At 40.3% G+C, this 22,139-nt stretch overlaps 1 protein-coding gene across 10 annotated transcripts in view; it reads right to left on the bottom strand.

The window, feature by feature from the left end:
- Positions 1-22,139, bottom strand: part of RYR2 (ryanodine receptor 2) — a 690,844-nt gene that overhangs the window by 295,033 nt on the left and 373,672 nt on the right. For all 10 annotated transcript variants that reach the window (XM_034765046.1, XM_034765042.1, XM_034765040.1 and 7 more), the window contains 7 exons: positions 21,096-21,214; positions 20,747-20,880; positions 18,514-18,755; positions 15,671-15,863; positions 13,327-13,543; positions 9,989-10,093; positions 5,100-5,203 (listed from right to left, as the gene is read on the bottom strand). In XM_034765046.1, coding sequence (XP_034620937.1) covers positions 5,100-5,203; positions 9,989-10,093; positions 13,327-13,543; positions 15,671-15,863; positions 18,514-18,755; positions 20,747-20,880; positions 21,096-21,214 — 1,114 coding nt within the window. The remainder of the gene's footprint in view (positions 1-5,099; positions 5,204-9,988; positions 10,094-13,326; positions 13,544-15,670; positions 15,864-18,513; positions 18,756-20,746; positions 20,881-21,095; positions 21,215-22,139) is intronic.

Genomic DNA, 22,139 nt, shown 5'->3' on the forward strand with positions numbered 1-22,139 from the left:
TAAAAAAATGAAAACCTCACTACTCTCCCCCTGCCTTCTACACACCTTTCTCCTTGAAGATTAAATATTCTCCATTAATCTCTCAAAATCTACACACAAGTAAATTATACAGGTTTATCACGGATACATTTTTACAATTACTTTTATTGTAAATTTAAAGGAGTCCTGAATTTTTTTTATTTTAATGAATGGTCACCAACCTGAAAATTTTGGGCAACACTGTCCTACACTATGACCATTTTATCTGATGTAATCTAACATCTACTAAAGCGTTTTACAGTCCTCTATTACAGGCTGAACAGACAGGTTATTCAAATACAAGGGCCTACAAATGATCATATGTTGGCTTGTGAGAGTAATGCATACAATCTGAGGGTATACCGTTTTTGTTCTGGTTTGCCAAAAACTGTGATTACATTTTCTTGTTATTACTGTTAGCCTATAGCTATCAACTGAGGAAAGACCAACAAGTTTGAAACCAACAAGTTTGTGATGGACTGAATGACTGTTGTTGTACATTATAATATGCTGTAAAATTCAGATAGACACATTTTATTGACTTTTATCATGCAATCTGAGGGCAGGAACTTCTCCCTTTTAAGTACTGACAATTTACAAGTGGGATGACCGCTCTCAGTCAACGTCTTTTTAGGCTGTGTTGTTAATTTCTAAGATGATGAAAGGAAAAACATCAGAAAATGTTACCTGTCTTCTTTAAAATGTGATTCTTTTAGAAAGAGAGACTTCAAATATTTTAATTTGCAACCAGTGGGCTTATCTGTGCTAGAAAATATTTTAGTTGATATTAGAGGGGTAAGTGTCAGACCCTAATTTTTCCAGTGTCAGAGTTATAAATTTGCTGTTAGTAAAATGGCTGGATATGTTTTAGTTCTGTTAAAACTACAGAAGTGTATAAATCCTCAAGTTTGGATCCAGATCAGAACTTTCCCCAAATTTGAGGGTGTTTTTATCCATAACTTTGGCTCAGACTGATTAAAAGAGAGACCCAAGAGAGATGAAATTTGGATTAAGATCCCAATTTTTCCATCACTCAAAGGGGTTGGAATGGAAGGTTTGATTTGAGCTGATTCTAGTTGTACCATTCTTTCTTGATTTTACTTTCTGGTGCATACTGCTGCTCAGGTTGTTATACAATCCCAAATGTATTTCTCCTTGCAGATGAATCATATGCTTCAACTGACTCTTAAATCTTATTTTTTCCACTGTATGTAAAATGAATATTATTGTTATCTATTATGAACCCAGACTTTCTATTGTTTATTTTTAAATAAGGAATTATGTTTGTTGGTCTATTTTTTAAAGCTCATGCTCAGACACATAAATTCTTATTTGTTTTTAGAGAGAAATGCAGTATCAAAAAGAAAAAATAAGCTTTGAAATAGAACTAATTAACACGATTTTCAATTGTTGATGCACAATACAAGACTAGATGATGAACCGAGTTATACCACTGACCCTCAGAAAACAGAAATTTAATCCAGGACAAGGGGCTCAGTCTTTTACATTGCCTCCATCTTGCATATGCAAAAATATTCTGACATTGCACAGATAACTATGAAATACTGTACTGGTGATTGACAAGTAAATCTTCAGCTCTCAAAGTGTATAAATGTCTATATTTGACAAGATGCTCAATCCTTTAATCACATCACTTTCTTCTATCCAGGGTAAGACTAGACACTAAGACCCAGATTCTCTATGGGCTGGGATGATTTAGTTGGGGATTGGTCCTGCTTTGAGCAGGGGGTTGAACTAGATGACCTCCTGAGTTCCCTTCCAACCCTGATAGTCTATTTAAAGGGGGAAGGTATAGCTCAGTGGTTTGCGCATTGGCCTGCTAAACCCAGGGTTGTGAGTTCAATCCTTGAGGGGGCCGTTTAGGGAACTGGGTCAAAAATCTGTCAGGGATGGTACTTGGTCCTGCTGTAAAGGCAGGGGACTGGACTCAACTCAATGACCTTTCAAGGTCCCTTCCACTTCTATTAGATAGGTATATCTCCATAATATAGGGAGCATCTGCTGGTTTACAATTAGCAGTGTATCTGCCTCCTATGCCAGCACTCCCAACCACCACTGAGGGGAGGTGTGTCATGGGAAGGAGGTGGCATGGGGAAGTTGAGTTCTGCTGCACCAAATCCTCCCTGGTATAAGAAGAACTTACACAAGCAGAGTAAATTAGAGCAGTAGCCTTCCTGCTCTAATTTGCATCCAGACTGACTGGCACTGAATCAGGGAGCCAGAAAGGGAGAATTGGGGCCTTGAGTCAGACTATAATCACCCTTAAGTTTACAGTTCAAACAGACCCACTAAAATCAGTTGGGCCTCTCACAGACTAAGGTGCTATGGCATGAAACCCAACTAAACATATTTTAATATTATACCATTTTCAGTGACAACTCATTCTTGAATTTTGACATTTTGTAGATTATATTTATACTTCATATTTGTGAAGGTGCACCATAATACTATCAAATATACTGAAATAGAAGCATAATGAAAAGAAAAGATGTGGCATATGATATGATTCAAGACTTTTTTGGTTTCTGCATCTCTGATCTGGTATGGCTGGCAGAAAACTGTCAACAACACAAAAATTAATTAAAGTGCAGAGTTATTCCTCAAACCGCGAGACAGCTGTTTCAAGTTTTGAATGAACACTCTGGTGAAAAATATGAAGAATATGACGTTGTTGTGGTAAGGATTATAAGAAGCTTAAAAAAAAAAGGATGTTTCCTTTCCCTCTTTCTCCCCCAATTGAAGTTAAGTACTAATAAATTTAAAAACTCAGTTAAAGGACTATTCAAGCTACACTGAAAGTACCTTCAGTTTCAAATCACTACAGGGGACATTAAGAGTGGATTAATGCACTATTCCTCCACTTGTATAGACTAGCAGAAATGAAAGGAGTCTGATACGCTCATTCGAGTCCCTGGTGGATAAATGTCTACATGACAAAGTCACCATGATACAACACAACTACACTGTGTGCTTAAGAAAGGTCCAGTATTAGAAAAGTAAGGCTCTTGCAGGACTGTAATCAAATGCATTATTAAAGCTGCAGGGCAGGCAAACTGCTATACAGTGGCGTCCCATTCACTTAATTAGCAGATTCTATATATATTATGTGTAATAAAAATATTACAATAAAAACAACTAATTTCATATTATACATAAACAAAATGATTTATGTTTTTTTCCCCAGGGTCAGATTAGAAGGCTATGAGGACCTGGGACTGTAAAGATGTCAGGATCCCGTAAAAGCCATGATGGGTATTCAATGGGACATTAGTAGTATACATTAAATCTTATGAGAGACTGTGGCTTCCTCTGTTTTAGGGAACTGAGTCATGGTTCTATAAGTCCAACAATTAATCTGGCCCTGAGACTGTAGGCAAAATTGAAGGCATCATCTTATGTAGCGTCACAAACTGGACAGAGATTATTTTGGAAACCAAAATGACAGTGCTGTACTCAGGGCCGGCTCTAGGCACCAGCAAAACAAGCTGGTGCTTGGGGCGGCACATTTTTAGGGGCAGCATGGCCGGCGCCAGAATGCCGCCCCTGCCGCCCCTAAAAATGTGCCACAGCCACCCTAGCTCACCTCTGCTGCTGCTGCCGCTCGCGCACCATGGCGCGCGAAACAGCTGATTCACTCGCCACTGCTCACCCTCCCTCCCAGGCTCTCAAACCTGGGAGGGAGGGCGAGATCCCGAGCGGCCGTGGCAGGCGAAACAGCTGATTCGTGCGCCGCTGCTCCCCCTCCCTCCCAGGTTCTCAAACCTGGAAGGGAGGGGGAGATCCCGAGCGGCCGAGGCACGCGAAACAGCTGATTCGCTCGCCACTGCTCACACTCCCTCCCAGGCTCTCAAACCTGGCTGTACTGATTGAGAGTCCCATGAGCTGTTCTTGAAATGTTGTCACCTGATTTCCCTGCATTGGATGGAGTTCACCTTATAAGTGGATACAGCCAAAACATTCTTGCCAGAAAAAATTCATCACCAGTGCTCATAGAAATGTTTCTGAAGAGCAATTTTTTTTAACCAAGTATCTGGTATTTCCAAAACCTGTCCTGGGGAGGACGCTCCAGGCCCCCTCAAAGTTCTTTGCACCTACACTCCATGAGTATACACCGAGTTATACTCTCAATATACACAGCATATTTTTCTTAGAGGAAAGTAGAAACATTTCCATCTAAGTGCCACTTAAAATGTATGTTGATTCTGCAGTGTTGTCTCTTTTCTAAATTAAGGTTACAAAAAGGGCTATATATTTAAATTGGAAAACACATTAATAGACTGCAGAAAAGAGTGAAACTGATACACATCCTAGTCATGGTGTTTTTATAACAGGTAAGGAGAGAATTTTCAAGGAAGCCTCTTATTAATATATTGGCAGCATCACACTGCAGATGGAGGATGAGTAATAGTGACCAGCTGAAATATTCTAGCATTCCAAGTTGAGGGAGGTTCTGTAAAATCCACACATGCATGCGCTCATCGGCAGGTAGGCGGCGGCGGCAATCGTCCAGATAAAGAATGCTGAAGTAAGTCTTATCCAGCTTCTCATGACCAAAAATCACTGTTTATTGCAAAACTGTGCCTAATGAATGAGAACTAAACAACGTTAAAAATAAAGGGTTCCTCCTAGTTCTATGAGGTACATTTTGGACCCACTTCTCACGCCTTCTGTCCAGGGGAAAAATGGCTCTCCTTGTCCTTTCATCATTATCAAAATGTTGTGTTGGTGTGATAATCTCAAACATACCAAATCAGGCAGTGCTAGTCAGTACTAATATGAAGTTGCTTTAAGGCAGGAAGATAATTATTGTCATAATACCCTGGAGAGTTTAAATTTCCCTGGAGACTGAGAAATGGACTTTCAGAACCACAGTTTGTTTAGCTAGTATGGCTCTGTCTAGTCTCAAGTCTATTATTCATCAATATACCGTAGTTAGTAATTTTTGTATTACCACCCTACACATTAACAAACTTCACAGATTGGATTAGAATTTCTGACACCACAGCTGCTTAGTTGCATGAAAAAGACTTGCTGTAAGACTTTAGATGGTAGAAACTTACTTCAGCGTCTCAAGTGACATTTGTAAATTATAATTTCGTTCCTGCTCTGGCAACTTTGAAAACTCTATCAAGCATGGGTGTTGTCTTTTGTTGTCATCTCTAACCTGCAAGACAATAAGGGAGTGAGTTTAAATGTGCCTTAAGAACTGTAGTAATGATTTAAAAAAAAAGGACCCTCAAAACTTGGGGCTGATTGTCAGCCCTACTGAAACAGAGTATTTCTTTGATCTAAAAATAGCCCCAATTTCAGAGCATAAAACATTAATCATCTCAAGTAAGATTGGCAGAATTTGGCTCTCAGTAAATAAGACAAATCCAAAATGTAATACATTTTAAACATGAGCATCAGTACATCTTATTCAGTAGTTCACAACAGGTACACTCTGAAACAAACATACTGAAATAGACTTAAAAATATTATTCCAAGGTAACCAAGACCTTGAGGATTGCATAGAACTCAGCATAATTTGACAGACTGCACCATAAAAAGTCAGTTCAAATATCATCTAGGGATTGTCTATTCCCATTTTCAGTGTAGTTTGTGAAAATTTGTGGGTGGGACTTCCATGGCCCAACTGATGTGCATAATACTGAAAAAATATTCCATACAAACAAGGATATTCAGTTAAGGCTAAACCTCCCCTTCTCTTAATTCAGTCAATTTGTGTTTCAGAAAATGACTAAAAGATGGCCAGCAGCATACCAGCAGACAGAAATTGTATAGCACACATACAAGATTGGCATAAATAATGTATTCTTATTAGTGGGAGGTAGAGTCAAGAAGGGAATCATACAAAACACTTTCATTTCATCCAGTCATAGCTTTGCCAAAAATATTCCTTTCAGGCTGAAACTTTCCATTCTTAGCTTCATTCTGACATCAGCCTCAATCAGGGAATGGAGCCTCTAAGAGTTAGAACAATAGACAGGGTGACAGATGTCGTGAGTATTATCTCCAGCTTTGCCACTGAATTGACAAAGCAATAACCACTGTGGTCTCAATTACACCATGCATAAAAATAATATAATACTTCACAGGGATGTTTCAAGACTTGATTAATTAAAGTTTGCTTTGTAATTATTAGCTAAAAGGTGCTGTGTAAGTGAAAAGTATGATAATTGCTGAACTGCAAGTACTTTTAACTAAACAAATTTAGTTCAAATGTTTTTCAATAAAGGGCTAGAATGCTGGGGGAAATGAATGCATATTTTTTCCTTTGGCACTCATATAAGTTTGTTGTTGAAACGTGAATTAACTAGTAAGCATGAGAATTTAGGTCACTAGATCTGCAGAAACGTCCGGGGGAAGAGCTCTTTGCAGCAACTCAACCCCTTTCAATCCCTGATAGCATGGCTTCATTGGATCCACACTATCAGTGACTCCCTTGGCTTCCTTCTGGCTCCATCCCAAACTACCAATCCCTGTGCACTTCTGTAGGATCTGGAATAGAGGTGGTACCTTAGAGGGTGAATGCTTTGTTCCATATGGAAGTTGGGGGATTCCCATCTGTGTGAAGATACCCAGGAAGCAAAGTATGGTCCTTAGTAACTTTCTTTCGTTTGGTCGTCTAAATTTTGAGACTCTCAGAAGTATTGATTAACATTTTCCAGTTAGTCATGTTAGCTTTTGTTAAATGGCTATAGGCAAACCAGGGTAGGGAAAGGGACATGTGGCAGTGCCTCCTCCAACTATACAACTCAACTGGCCAAAAGTTGAACAGAGATGTGTAATGAGATGCAGCTACCCTACAGTCTGGCAGCTGCAGTAACCTCCACACAGTGGCTCTGCCACTACTCTACACACTGGTTTCAGGTTGAGAATTAGGAGCATCCCATTATCTCAGAATAGAACCTCATATGAAGCCAGTTCACTCAGGTGTTTTGGCAGAGAATGAAAATTTAGCCCTCAGTTATGTAGGAGCTTTGTTAAACAACAAAAGAATGTCACTATATAATATTTTACCCAATAAGAAGTCCTTCATATTATTTTAATACACATTTTTAATTTACTATTTCCCCCCCCCCCCAGGGAATGAGAAAACGCAGTGGGGAGACTACTGTGATATTCATAATATTTGTGTACTTAGACTGCCACAAGCACGTAGGGGCCTGATCTCAGAGGTGTATTCTGTTCCATTGATACCAGTGGCACTTACATGGGATCACGATCAGACCATTTATCTCTTTGTGCCTCAAGGTTATTTCAAATCTATAAAATTAGGATCGTAATACCTACCACATGGGGCTGTTGTGAAGATAACTTAATTAATGATTTTAAATCACTCAGATCTTTTTGCTGCAAAGCAAAGTATTACACTAGTTGCTATTAAAAAACAACATTAATATATTCTTTAAACTGGATTTTTTTTTACTTAAAGCTATAATAGGGTTTTTTGTTTATTTATTTTAAGAAAAGAAAGGCCCTCAATGAAGTGCAAATAGCAAACCATGTACAATCAGTTCCCAACTCTTAGCCTGATCTGCTCTTCTAAAATGCTGAATTTGCAGGAGCAGATAAAAAAATAAGAAAGTCCGTAACAGATGTGTTGGCATGAAGATGCTGCCAAATCAGTTTTCTGGACCTCAGAAAAAAGTCATCTACTATATTTAAATTGATTGCCTGGCCCACCATGTTGCATCAAATCTAGGAGCTTTTCCCTTCAATTTTTATTTGTTTCTTAATGAAAAAAAGCAGAAACATCATAATAATAAGTCCAAATGCAGAATCAAATACTATAGATTTTTTTTTAAATCTGTGTTCTTTTGCAGATGTGGTACTGTTCACTCATCAGTCTCTCTCTCTCATATATAGTAAGTATCAGCTCACTATCTCCTATGTATCAATAAATGAACTGGACACCATTTGCCATGGTACTTACTTACCATAGCTTTTTCACATCTGCCACAACACCCTCACAATATCTTTAGTCATTGTTTCTGACTGATTTCTTTTCATTTTTCTGTCAGACTCCGTGATAACGGTTATCAAGCTGAACTGAATACAACAGGTTTGTTTTTTTTTTTAACATGAGCAGAATCTACAGGGAATATTTCTTCAGGTTAGATGGATTACATAATGTTCTTTGGCCAGACAATGGGAAGATTTACCCACTCCCACATGGAGCAAAATCATTGGAAACTGATTTGTACTGTTTGAGATAGAGAACACTGAGATAAGAATTGGGTGGTTTTTTAAAAAGTATTACTGAAAGCTTTCAGAATTTGCTCAAGGTATATAGAGATCTACATGGGAAAAGGACTCAATACAGGCTCCAATGAAAGTCCATGCTTCAGTCATGTATTGAATTTAGTCTTGGATCACGGCTTCAAAATATTACTGTAAGATTCTTCTGCTCTACAAACTGTAAATATTATTTGATAGTAAGATTGTGTGTTCAAAATATATTTGTAGGTTGTATGTATTTTTTTCTTTTTGAAAACAACAAAAACTTTTGCATTTTGAATATGTTGCTCTCCTCTGGATTTTCTCCAATTTGTCCACATCTTTCCTGAAATGTGGCGTTCAGAACTGGGCACATTACTCCAGTTGAGACCTAATCAGCATGGAGTAGAGCAGAATAACTACTTCTCATGTCTTGCTTACAACACTTCTGTTAATACATCCCAGAATTATGTTTGCTTTATGGGGGGGGGGCAACAGTGTTACGCTGTTAAGTCATATTTGGCTTGTGATCCACTATGATCCCCAGATCCCTTTCCACAGTAATCCTTCCTAAGTAGTCATTTCCCATTTTGCATGTGTACAACTGATTGTTCCCTCCTAAGTGGAGCACTTTTCTCCAGTTTGTCCCGATCATTTTGAATTTTAATCCTATCCTCCAAAGCACTTACAACCTCTCCCAGCTTGTTATCATCCGCAAACTTTATAAGTGTACTCTCTATGCCATTATTGAAATCACTGATGAAGAACTGATCCCTGTGGGACCCCACTCAATATTTCCTTCCAGCTTGACTGTGAACCACTGATAACTACTCTCTGGGAACGGTTTTCCAACCAGTTATGCACCCACCTTATAGTAGCTCCATCTAGGCTGTATTTCCTAGTGTGTTTAGGGAAATACATAAACAATAAAATGCATAGTTTAACATAGGCACAAAAAGAATATAACTCACATAAGAGGTTGAGGGACAGTTGGAGATTTCCTGGCAACTCTCATTCCTTGAGAGTCCACAGAATTATTTTTTCCATGAACACTCAGACTGGGACTCTAGCAGGTGCATGTTGATCAAGGGAGACAGGGCAAGCCGAGGAGCATCTGTTCTGTATGGCTCATTCCCTTGGCAACCCAGTCAGTTTCCCAACAGAAGTCCATCCAAGAGTTAATCCTGGTCTTTACTTCATTGACTCCGTGACCATGATTTCTACTTCTCTTGGGGAGGGAAGATAGTGCACAGCCATGGTGCGGGAAATAATGACAGCATGCCCCTGACATGTTAGAGGAGCTTTACGGCTGCTTTACATTGCAGTGCACTGCCCCCAAAAAGCTGTTTTGCAGCCAAGACAGACATGGTGCTCCAACTGAACTCCTTTCTCCTGACTCCTTTCCTGCCCAAGTGCAAAGTGAAAAAGAAGAGCCAGCTATTCTGTTTCTACACCAGCCTGGGAATCCACACCTAGACTGACTTAAAAACTCACCATAAAGCAGCCTTCATGGATACCAGGATTTGGCCCAATATCTTTGCTTTTTGGTTATATGAATATTGTCGATCTCCAACTATTGGGGGGAAGGTTAAAATCTACCCCATTTTAGCAATGGAAGAAATCCAGTATGATCAGAATGGTGTCAGCACACAGTACAATAAGATAGATACAATTTTGCTATCTAAGAGAGTAATTAACAGAATGTGAAATTTAAAAAGGTACTTACTGGGCCATACTGCCAGCCAAGTTCAATTTTATTCATAACCCAGAGTTCATGGATGTTCTCTGCTAATTTTTCTCTAATTCTTTCCAGGTGAGGAGGCAATACAATCTAAAGATAGAAGAGAGACAGATTATTACAAATAAATTGTATTACTATGCAATCTGGTTACTGTACTCTCAGTACCAACATTGTTAACATAAATAGTCAGTTAGAATAAATTAGAGATCTCTCAAGCCAACCATAATGAAGTTTGTGTGTTTTTCAAGTGCTCCTTTGACAGATACACGTTAATCTGTGCATTTATGAGTATTTTATGGCTCTAAAGATGGGCCAGAAAGGGCAAATGGAGAAAGAGATGTAGACACAACATGAAAAGAAAAATTCCTCCAAAATATCTAAAAGTTGTCCAAACCTACAGTATTTCTTCAGTTACATGATAAAACACTAACACAAATGTCCATTTTTCAGCAAAATGTTTTCCATAATAATTGGTTAAGGGAATATAAATAGTACAGCCTCCTCCACTGGTGCAGGAACCCCAGCCTGCCTCGGAATCAGAGAGGTTCTGATGTTTTGGTGATAGATAGGGCATGTGAAGCCTCGGGAGAGGGGAAGGTTCTGTCCCAAGTACCCGCCACAAAACTCCCCAGGGCACAGTGCAGCTGCTAAGGCAGTGAGTGCATTGGCGACAGAATTGGAGTCTAAAAGTTTACCAACAAGTTTTCCTGAGAAAGCATTTTGTCATCTTGCCAACACAAACTTAAAAATTCAACAGTTTGTCTACAAACGTACGGAATGCAAAGAAAAACTGAATTTTTAGGCAGAATTTTGGGGAGTCTCTAACTCCTGCAACACATTACAGATCATGAAAATAGGTCAGCTTTTACTTTGCATAAAAGCAGTGACTTGCTCTTGACCAAAATGTCACCTCTCCTCAATGTTATTCAGTGAGCTTTGTGCAAGTTTCTGTCCTCAACTCCAGCCACATTGCTCTCAGACCTGCCTGCTAGCTCCCCTCTCTACACCGAGTAGGGAAGAGCCAGTAAGGTCACACACACAATTTAAGTGCCTTGATGAGAAGTGCTGTATAAAGATGTACAATGCATTTTCACTCTCTTCCAGAGCTTATACACTATTTTAATTTTAAAATGGTGGCCTTATAAGGATCTAAATAAATGTATAGATAAGTTGTGCTCACAAAATATATCTCACATTACCCACCAGCTTCAAATGGGTACTGAATCTAAAGAAAACAACTACAGATGCAATATGCTATATAATCATTGGTACTATTTCTCTATAAGGCTTCCTTCTCCCATGTAGTTTTGCAAAAACAAGCTACTTTTTTGGAGACTGAATTCTTAGGATATCTTTTGTTACTGTAAAATAGAGGCAGTGGTAGTCTGGGGATTGGAATTTAAATTTTTACCACATCTCATTTAGATGTTAACACTGAACCCTAATGATAATGTCACCAATGTGAATATTGTTAACTATTTTACTGCTGATAATTTTAGTATAAGCTGCCAGTGAATGTCCTGGTCTGGAACAGAAGCAGCCACCCCTTTCACACCAAATACACCATTTTACAGGGCAATGCTATAAATGGTGGAGCCCTTACAAAGTTCCATGGCCTGTCCTTAAATTGCATTCTCTGTCCCCGACTAAGAAAGATCAGGGGCAGGGAGGAAGAAACAAGCTGCCATTGGGCTTCTTTCCAAGAGTAGGGATTGGGTTGTGGGGGAAGGTTCCCCTTCAGATTTGTGATTAGCAGGTAATTCTGGTTTGTCCTCCCTTCTGCTGATCCACCTTGCTGCTTCTTCTCTACTCAGTGCAGAAAGGGGAGCTAGGAGGCAGGTATGAGCGCAACTGGTGAGATTCAGAGCAGGAGCAGCACTGATCCAGGAGCCTGATGGAGGGATGCATGAGAAAAAGAATTTGCTGCTGAAACCACTCCACTGTATCAGTGAGATGAAGCAGAGGTGCTGCCAAACAAACCTGCAGAAGATTACACTTTTGGGGCCTCCTTTGAAGAAAGAGTAGGATTGAGAGGGGACTGGGTAAAAAAAGCCCTCTAAGGGAAATCAGGAATACACGTCACCCTAGCTCTCCCCCAAATCAGCTTCACTCCTGCTGCAAAAAAACAGACCCCGGAACATAGTGCTACATTATTAACAAATCTGATATTACATTACTCACCGCTATTACGTGACAGGACCCACAAGACAGAAGAGTTATATTTATTAAACATACAATTCTCCAGCAAGCTGTCTCAGAGTCATTACTTTATAAAAGAGCACTGTCAAAATACATTTGCCTCAGCCTTAGTCTACCTTTAAAGCTGCATATTACATAGTTGGTCATGTGCTGTCTGTTTCAGCGGAGGATTTGTTCTTTCTTGTTCTATCATTTTATGGCTGAAAGTTCATTAAAAGTGAACATTTAGGGCCTGATCCTGTACACACTGAAGCCAATGGCAACATTCCCATTCATTTCAGTGGGAGCATGATCAACAGGCAGAGGCCATTCATCCAGTTTTAAGCCGGACAGTCCTGTTTTTGTCCTTGCCTGGTGGTATTGTGGCGAATGCCATATTGCAGTACTCCATCCCCACTGTTGTGACCTCACGTGTCTGGTGTGTGTGAGGTCATGGCAGTGGGGGGAGCCCACATCATTCTAGAAGCGTAGCCATGGCCAGTATTCTGGGGATGCATCAATGGCCACTCTAAGGATCAACCCAATTAAACAGACTACTTGTTATCTGTTGTCATAGGTGGAGCTAGAAGCACATTTCTCTTTAGTGTTAGCCTTCATTTGTCAACTTTTCTATTTCTCCATGACAAATACAGATATGCAATAAAGCACAAGGATAATGCAAGTTTAATTTATACCATTTTCTGTCCATAATGAGCCAAACTCTGCTCTGTCACACGGCAACCCCTGTAAATAAAACAGGGTTAAACGTGGCCCAGTGCATCTAACATGATCACAAGCCTTCACCTTTAAAATATTATATCAATAAAAAGTACAATAATAGAATACTTGTATCATCTCCACTAATTCAAAGGTCACTCTGTTTTACTCTAGTTTCACTCCAAGGATAAAACTACATGTCCTAAGGCTCGTGAATGTGAAATAAATAAAATTTCTAATAAGTAGCAACAAGTTCTTTACTGTGCCTTTCATGTCCCAGTGTTCTCAATGGTTAGCAATAAAATGTACCAAATCAGCACAGAAGGAAAACCCACATGTTTGAGACAAGCTGCAAGCTCAAACATGAAGCTAACCCGGGCCTGCAATGTCTATGGTTGAGAAAGAATATGGTTGTTTGGTTCCCTTACCTGGCTAGTGTCTACGGGAACTGGTGTGAAGGCTGCTTGGGATAAAGAGATGGTTGGACCCAATAGGTCTCTTGTACAGTGGTGATCCTGTTTGTATTCTCGGCTATGTTCCACTTTTAGCTTCTCTTTTGGCAGAACAGCTTCAAAGCAAGGCGCGTACCCAGGTGGAGGCAGGAATTTGAACTCTCCATGGCGGCCTCCAAGCAGAAAACGTACCCTGTAAATAGCAGCAGCAATTTATGCAATCATAACACTGCCAGTACAAATCCGTGGTTAGTCTTTCGCCCTCAATGGCAATCTAAAACCGTCAGTGCTGCAACTTCTTCACTATATTAAATGCTTTCCTTTCAAATGTAACCTGGTAATTACCACTGGAGATTGTGGGGAGGAAGAAGGAATGAAGAAGGAACAGGTGTATAATCAGAAGAGATTTAGCCACCCCACAAGCTAATATCCACCTTTTATTCAAGAGTTTTAGAGAGAGGGAGGATAATGGAGAAGAAAGTGAGAAAACACGAGCTTGCTAAAGATGCCTAGAAGGCAATAACCTTCCTAGCATCCAAAGTTTGGCCAAAACCCTGGACACAGACAGATTGCCAATCAAAGATAAAACCAGGCCCAGAACCTTTCCCTCTGACGTCCTTGAAGTTAGGGAAATTTGAAAAATGAGACCCAAAAACTCAGTGGAAAATCATTCCATACTCTCTCCAATAGCATATGAAACCTTCAGAACACAACACAGAAAACTCATTTTACTTTCAACATTACAAGTTTTCCACATTTCCATGTTCTGTAGTTTTACAACGATGCCTGTCATTTCTGTCACTGCAAGGCTCTGAGTATAGAGATGAGCATAAATTAGTGATACAAAACTGAGAAATTCATCTCGGTGTAGTGTGATTTGGAAAAAAAGGGGGGGGGGCAATTAATCCCTAGTGTAACTACAATGGCTTCAGTAGAGTTACACCACAGGAGAATGTTGTGTATTCCATTCTATTCTATTCTGGTTCTTGTATGGCCCTCATCCCTGTAGCATCTCAACACCTTCCAGAAGTCCATTGAGCTATTTGACTAATATCACTCACATATGGTTCTTTCTTTCGCCTTCTCCTCAAGGAGAAATTGTGTGGGGAAGTTTTTTTTAAATATAATTTGTTATATGTACATTGTATTATATGTATATATAAGCAGAAGTAATGTGGAAAAAGTGCACTTTGCATTTGGAATGAAAGGTATGGTCAGCGATGGTTAATTCCCGTAGGAGTTTGTTACACAGTCTTGGAGCATCTACCAGCAAAGCTTTGGGCTTGCATAGATGAGCTTTAGCCTTGCCGTGTGTAGTTCCATTGTGCCTGGGCAACGGGTCTGAGGACGGTACTCTGGATCCCAAAATGTGAAGCAATCTTTTCAGTATCATGAGCCCAAACCATTGAGCACCCTTGAAGAAGAGGACTAAGACCCTGAATCTGAGTTGCTAGTCTATTGAAAAACAGCACTGTGAGCTGAGTACAGGTTTCATGGCTTAGCGGTAGCCTGTGTTGCTGAAGAGACAAGCTACTGCATTCTGTGCTAGTTGATGTTCCTTGGGGGCCCACAGCTGCCTATGCAGGAAGATAGTATTGCTGCAGTACAGCCAGAAAGTGACATGAGCATGTAGAACTGAGGCCAGATTATAGATGCTAGAACATTTTACTGGAGAGACAAGGTAGATGAGGTAATATATTTTTATTGGACCAACTTCAGTTGGAGACACACAAGCTTTCGAGCTTACACAGAGCTCTTTTTCAGGTTCCAGAAGAGCCAGCTTTTAGTTTTAGTTAGAACATTTTACTGGTAGACAATGCTATGAGAGCTTAGCATTAGCAAAAAGTCCCAAAGTGCATCCAATTGGCAGACAGAATTGACCAATTGTGCTTGTGTATCTTCAACTAACAGAGACTACACTGCCACAGGCGCATTATGGAAAGTACAGTATTTTGCATTGCAGAAATCAGAAAAAATTCATGTACATAAATTGATGTTTTTCTTTTAGTTTGGCTTAAAGGCTGGCCTGGCAGTGAATGCTAGCAATGTGTGTTGTGTTGGCAGCTAAGAAAGGAGACAGAAAATGTTTTTAAATCCTAAGTGGAGTATATTAGTGAACTACCTGAACATGTTCACATGCCGACAAATGCCAGGTGCACTATCCCTTCAGGACTCCTTTCAGCTCTTACCTCACTCCACCTTTATGGAACAGGCAATGTGCCAAGAAGGCAGATGTCAGAAAGGGAAATGAGGGGGAAGGTAGCAGAGGAATAATTGGACATGTTCACTGAAAACAGGAAAAACTACAATCGATGCTAACTTTATTCCTGCAGAGAAGCTGACGACTGGAAAGAAGAGACCATCTATGTTGAAATTCTCAAACATCCCTTGAACTGGTTGACCATTTATCCGGAATGAGATGCTTGGGGCACTTAGATCCAAACAACAGCTGATGACATCATCCGTTCTTAACAAATGTGGATTGGGAGAATTCACTGTCCGTGCAATACAGCCTATGGAAAAAATGAAATACATTTCGAACAACTTTAGAGAATCACATAGAAAAGGTTTCACTAAAACCTGAAAAATTTACTTAAAAAAATAATAATGAGGAAAAACTGCTCAAGGAGATGATGTTACATTTCACTCTGGAAGTGCAACAGCAACATTAGATGAAAATGAGATTACTGGATCCTGGGAGAGGAACAGAGTACAAGAGAACTCTTGAGATAGAAAATGTCTATTGTTTTCTCTCAAAAAACAAAACCATTCTCCCCAACTCCATTCATTTTATATTTAAGTAATTTCTGGCTCCTAAAGTATTCTCTTGCCTATAGTACCTCCTGCCCATTCCAGAATTCGCTTACTGCTGCATCTCTGAGATATTTCATTATGATTCCTTTGAAACTGAGCTCGCCAGGTCTCAGAGCTCAGGCTCCAAACCAAGCCCAAACATCTACACAGCTGTTTTTAGCCCCATAGCACAAGCTTGAGTCAATTGATCCAGGCTCCAAGACTCACTGCCATGGTGAGGGGTTTTTTTTGGCACTATGTAGACATACCCTTAGAGTTCAATTAATGCTCAAGTGCATATCCTATCAATTCAATCACTTAAAAACATCAGTTAGGGCAACTAACATCCAGACCAACCTCAATTTACATGCCTTACCAGATCAGAATATCCAAATGCTCTCACACTCCTCGATGCCACAAAAATCCCTTTCACTTCCAACATACAATGACCTATAAGGCCCTTATCCAATTCTTCACAATCACACAGCTTTAATGTCAACCCCAGCTAAATAGAGAATTAAAAACTTGTAGCTCTGCGGAGGAGAAGGCATCTTCTCCATCTAGCAAGACTTCTTTAGTTCACCAGTCTAAGTCACTGGGACAAGAACTCCCACTGGCAAACTTATTCAGTTTGCAGGAGACTCAGAGGGAAGACATGCCTGGGATAGAGGTTAAAAAAAAAAACAAAAAAAAACCCTCAGCTCATGGGATGCATATGAGACACAGATGAGGAAGAAAGGGAGACAGTGTGAGAGAACAGAAATACCCCTGTACCTCGATATAACGCTGTCCTCGGGAGCCAAAAAATCTTATCACGTTATAGGTGAAACCGCGTTATATTGAACTTGCTTTGATCCGACGGAGTGCACAGCCCTGCCCCCTCGGAGCACTGCTTTACCGCGTTATATCCAAATTCGTGTTATATCGGGTCGCGTTATATCGGGGTGGAGGTGTATATGGATACTGTGCTATGCATAGGCTTTCTTGGCATAAGTTTATGACAAATATGGAGAACATCTTTTTTCTGTGATAGCTTGATATCACCACAATGGCCTCAGTCAGCAATAGAATAAGGCTTTTGCAGAAGAAAAAACAAAACTCAGTAATTCCAATTGTATATCCAGTGCTTCTCCTACTGTTAGCACACAATATTTCTCTCCTGTAAGAGTAAAAACTATGATTTCAGATTAATTAAATCCTGGGCCAGTGACACTTTTACATTGGATTTCCAAACTAACCACACAGTCAAATGAAACATGCAGTCAATCTAAATTTCTGCAACTAAAATATTTATATCACTGCTAAATATTCTCTCTTTCTTCCATCTTCCCTACTTGGTAAATATCATATTATTGTATTCTATTAAGATAATACATTCACACACTTCACATGCATACATACTTAATATCCAATGTCTAAATTTCTCAGAACATATCCTGTAATGGCATCTACAGGAGCGGTTTACACATTTACACTGAGATTTTTCAAAGCTGCTTAAGGATTGTGTCCATATCACCTGGGTGGCTTTGAAAACCCCACCATCAATGTATTTCCATTTATGTGAACAGAAATACAGAGAAAGAAGAACAGGAGTACTTGTGGCACCTTAGAGACTAACAAATTTATTAGAGCATAAGCTTTCGTGGACTACAGCCCACTTCTTCGGATGAAAGCTTATGCTCTAATAAATTTGTTAGTCTCTAAGGTGCCACAAGTACTCCGGTTCTTCTTTTTGCGGATACAGACTAACACGGCTGTTACTCTGAAACCTGTCAAGAAATACAGAGAAGTACTTTTAAAATGTATGATACAAAAGTTTTCTTACTACATATTCAAACAAACTCAATATGCACCACATACAGAGAACGGATAGGACAGTATGCTTACATGAGTCCCCATTGTCTGGCTTTAAGAATTTCTAAACTTTTGAACTAAAATCAGTAGCTCAAAGAAACCCCCCAAAAATCTATATGACCTAAATCTCTCATGTTGGTCTTATAATATCACAGAGGGATTAGAAATCCAGTCTACCACTGCGAGAATGCTTGTCAGACTTCATTTTCTGTACCTTTGAAGTTTTAAAGCAAAGCTTTGGAGTGCACTGTTAAAAAAAAAAAAAAAAGCCTTAGGTGGAACCAAATTATGATTCCATCTATAAATCGCATTGTTTCAAATAAAACTGTCTTTTAGATGAGAGTAGTCAACTTAAAAAACCCCAGGATGGGACTCTGACTCTGCATTGTACCCCAAATGGAATCCCCTCCTAGCATTCATCTACATACATGATTTATTTTGATGCTGCTGGATACCACAGACTTACTGGAAATGGCTGTTCCACATCCCTTTATCGAGAAATTAAAAATGCTTTACCTGACCACAGATGAAGACCATCAAATCCATAAGAGTACAGGTCATCGCCAACACCATTTCCACCCCATTCTTCACCTCCCCCAGGGTAGGGTGAATAGCCCTCTGTTGAAGCCCAGCCCACTCGAAGATGAGTTGCTTCTGCTGTCACAAAGGGCTCCACGTAGTCCACCATAAGCTCATAGTACCATTTTCTGTATTGGGCGGAGCCGTCACTGATCCCAAGGAAGATATTGGGTCTCATGCTTAAAACAAAGAGGAAAAATGGCTAGCCATAAAAACAGATCAGAAGAACATGTTACAGTAGTTAGACTTCTTTTTCTCAGTTTGTGTTTACCACTTATGGAATGTATGTCTTGTTTCATTAAAAGTGAAGAACAAAATTAAAGTTCTTCAAATTTCTGGTGGAAAAGCTTCCCATATGGTTCAATCAAAACTGTAATTTTCAGCAATTAAACTAGCACTACTAATCAAATACCTGTAATAATACTTTGCACTTTTAAGTACAGTAGAATCTTGGGAATAGTGGTTGTTTGTAACTCTGAACAAAACATTATGGTTGTTCTTTTAAGTTTAAAACTGAACACTGAGTTAATATAGTTTTGAAAAACTTTAGTATGCAGAAGAAAAATGCTGCTTTTAACCATCTTAATTAAAATGAACCAAGCACAAAAACACTTCCTGTTCCCTTTATTTTTTTTTTTTAGTAGTTTTCATTTGTTTCTGCTGCTGCCTGATTGCATACTTCCGGGTCCAACTGAGGTGCGTGGTTGGCCAGTCAGTTCGTAACTCTGGTGTTTGTAACTCTAAGGTACAACTTTTCTATTCACATTGCACATCCCCAAATTTGCACACACAATAATGACAGCCTCTTTCCCTCCCACCCCCATCAGAAAAAAGTATATTGAGTAGATACTGTAGAGTGGTCTCATACTGCAGTACTAGGACTTTATTACACTTATAAAATGTACTACAGAACACTTTACTGTGAAATGTTATAACTAAAACTACAATAAATTTGTAAAATAAATGTTCACTTATTCACCAATTTGCAAAATCGAATAATTCACAATGATATACCAGCCATTCATGCAAATTAGCAATATAGATCGCTAAAATGAGGTACAGAAGTTCATTCATAGATTTTAAGGCCAGAAGGGACTATTGTGATCATCTAGTCTGACCTCCTGTGTAACACGGGCCATAGAACTTCCCCCAATAATTTCACATCAAGTCCATAAATTTTATTTGCGCTAGAGCCTGTGATGGTGGGGTTTTTTTAAGGAAGGCATCCAATCTTGATTTTAAAAGACTTTTTTAAAAAGTCTGCGATCACATTGTTATCATTCACATTTTTATATTTACATTTTTCCTCCCACTCAATGATTAAGTGACTTGCTGGTATAGGACCCTTCACTTGAAAGGCCAAATTCTCTCCTGCACAAGCATATGCTCAGTGCAGGAATGGGGGTGTATCAGGAAGCCCTTTAGCGCTCCCTGATTCTCAAGCTACTGCAACACTGCCCCAGAATTAAGTTTAGGGTTGCTTTTACTTATGACAGCTGGCTATTGTCCCTATTCTGATTCTTATGGATATAATTTATCAAAGCCAGGGCCGGTGCAAAGAAGTTTCGCGCCCTAGGCGAAACTTCCACCTTGCGCCCCGCCCTCAGCCCTGCGGCAGCTCTTCCCCCCCCCCCCCCCCCCCCCCCCCGCGGGCGCCCCCCCCCCCCCCCCCCGAGGCACCCCTGTGGCAGCTCCCCACCCCCCCAACCCGGGGAGCCGAGCGACAGCTCCCCACCCCAGCTCACCTCTGCTCTGCCTCCTCCACGAGCACGCCGTCCCCGCTCTAATTCTCCTCCCCTCTCAGGCTTGCGGTGCCAAACAGCTGATTGGCGCTGCAAGCCTGGGAAGTGGGAGAAGTGGAGCAGTGACCGCACGTTCAGGGAGGGGGCGTAGGAACGCTGTAAAAAAAAAATTGGGGGCACTGCTTTTTGGCGCCCCCAAATCTTGGCACCCTAGGCAACCGCCTAGTTTGCCTTAATGGTAGCACCGGCCCTGATCAAAGCCATAATATGCCAGTTAACGCATTGTCTTTACAAAAATTCACAGAGGTGATTCCTGTGGTGTGGTTAAATAGATTTTTCTCTTAATGATTGCAGATATCGTCTTAGCACAAGAACTCAAATTCCTTTTGCTTTGCTAATCTATATTTAAGTAAATATTTTTCTTTTACCTGCTCACATGGTTCACAAGGCGTGTCTGTAGGAGGAGATCTCTTCCTGGTAGGAGGTTGTCACAGATTAGATGTTGATTAGACCGCACAGCTACTCCATGGCATACACAGAGAGAGCATAAGACATCTAAAACCTATAAAAGAAATCAAGTTATTGTCACTGTAATTTTCTTTTCATATTAGAACATTAATAACCAGCATGGACTACTGAAAGGAACTGTATTGATACCCCATCCCTTTGAATGAGATACACATTTCACACATTAAACCATTTGGAATATCACTTTTACAGATAACATGCTTTTCTTATTCACTGCAGTTCATCTATTCATAGAAGTAGCTTGCGCACCTTATGGTTTCTTCCATGTTTGTCCAAAAGACAGATAATCGATTTAATATGTCCTTCCTTAATAATGTTTAGAGCTTCTGGACTTTCCACCAACACACAGTGCAAAACCTCCAGAATTCCTGAGAAAGTAAAAAAATAGTAATCATGTATTGATTATATAATATCACTAGCTGAAAGCCTGTACTATTGCCCCGGTGAAATCTATAGAGTCATGTGATGCAGAAGTGACTGCTGGACAAAAATATTAGGCAACAAGCATACGAATGCAAAACATGTAAAAATTGCAATTTGATAATGTGCATGTGACAACTTCAGTTCACTTCACCTAATTCAAACATACCAACCTCCCTTCCAGTTGTTTGGACCCGAAGCACCATTTCCCTGACTCCCCCACTCTCCAGCTGCTCTGGGGTTTCTCCTCTGCCCAGGTCCAAGTAGCATCACTTCCCAAATTCCCCTCCCCTGCCCACATCGTAGTGCCCCGGACCCTCTCTCTCCTATAGGGTATTGCATGAAGGCAGGACTCAGTGACAGGACAGGTCACTATCCTCAGCCACAGAGCTCTAGCACAGAGTTCTGCCAACATGGCCCCTCCTGAAGACTGTAGGAACAGAGAAGCTTCTTGAGTCATCACTAAAATCCCGTGACTTGTGATCAGTTTGTGAGAGCTGGCAACACCGCAACACTGCCTTCCCCTGGCTGTGTGGAGGGGACCCTCCCTTACCCACCACTACCCCCAGACTGGGGGAGCTGCTGTTCTACCCCCTTCATCATCCATCCCCACCACTATCTTCTATGCCCTCTCCTGCCCCCAATAACACAGCACCCCATTCCTCTGCAACATCATCAGCCTCCTGGTCCTCCCCAGCACCCCCACTCCCCCTCATTATCCCCATTCACCTTTCACAGAGTCTCTACTGTGCCTCACTTTCCCTGTGTAGTACATCAGTGATAGTGTGGCAGCCATTGTGTGGGGGGGATGGCTTCAGTCGCATTGAAAACAGTGGGAGGACGCACCCAACCTCATTAAGGGCAGCCTCATTT

The sequence above is a fragment of the Trachemys scripta genome, chromosome 3 (genome assembly GCF_013100865.1).
Source record: "Trachemys scripta elegans isolate TJP31775 chromosome 3, CAS_Tse_1.0, whole genome shotgun sequence".
Classification (NCBI taxonomy): domain Eukaryota; kingdom Metazoa; phylum Chordata; order Testudines; family Emydidae; genus Trachemys; species Trachemys scripta.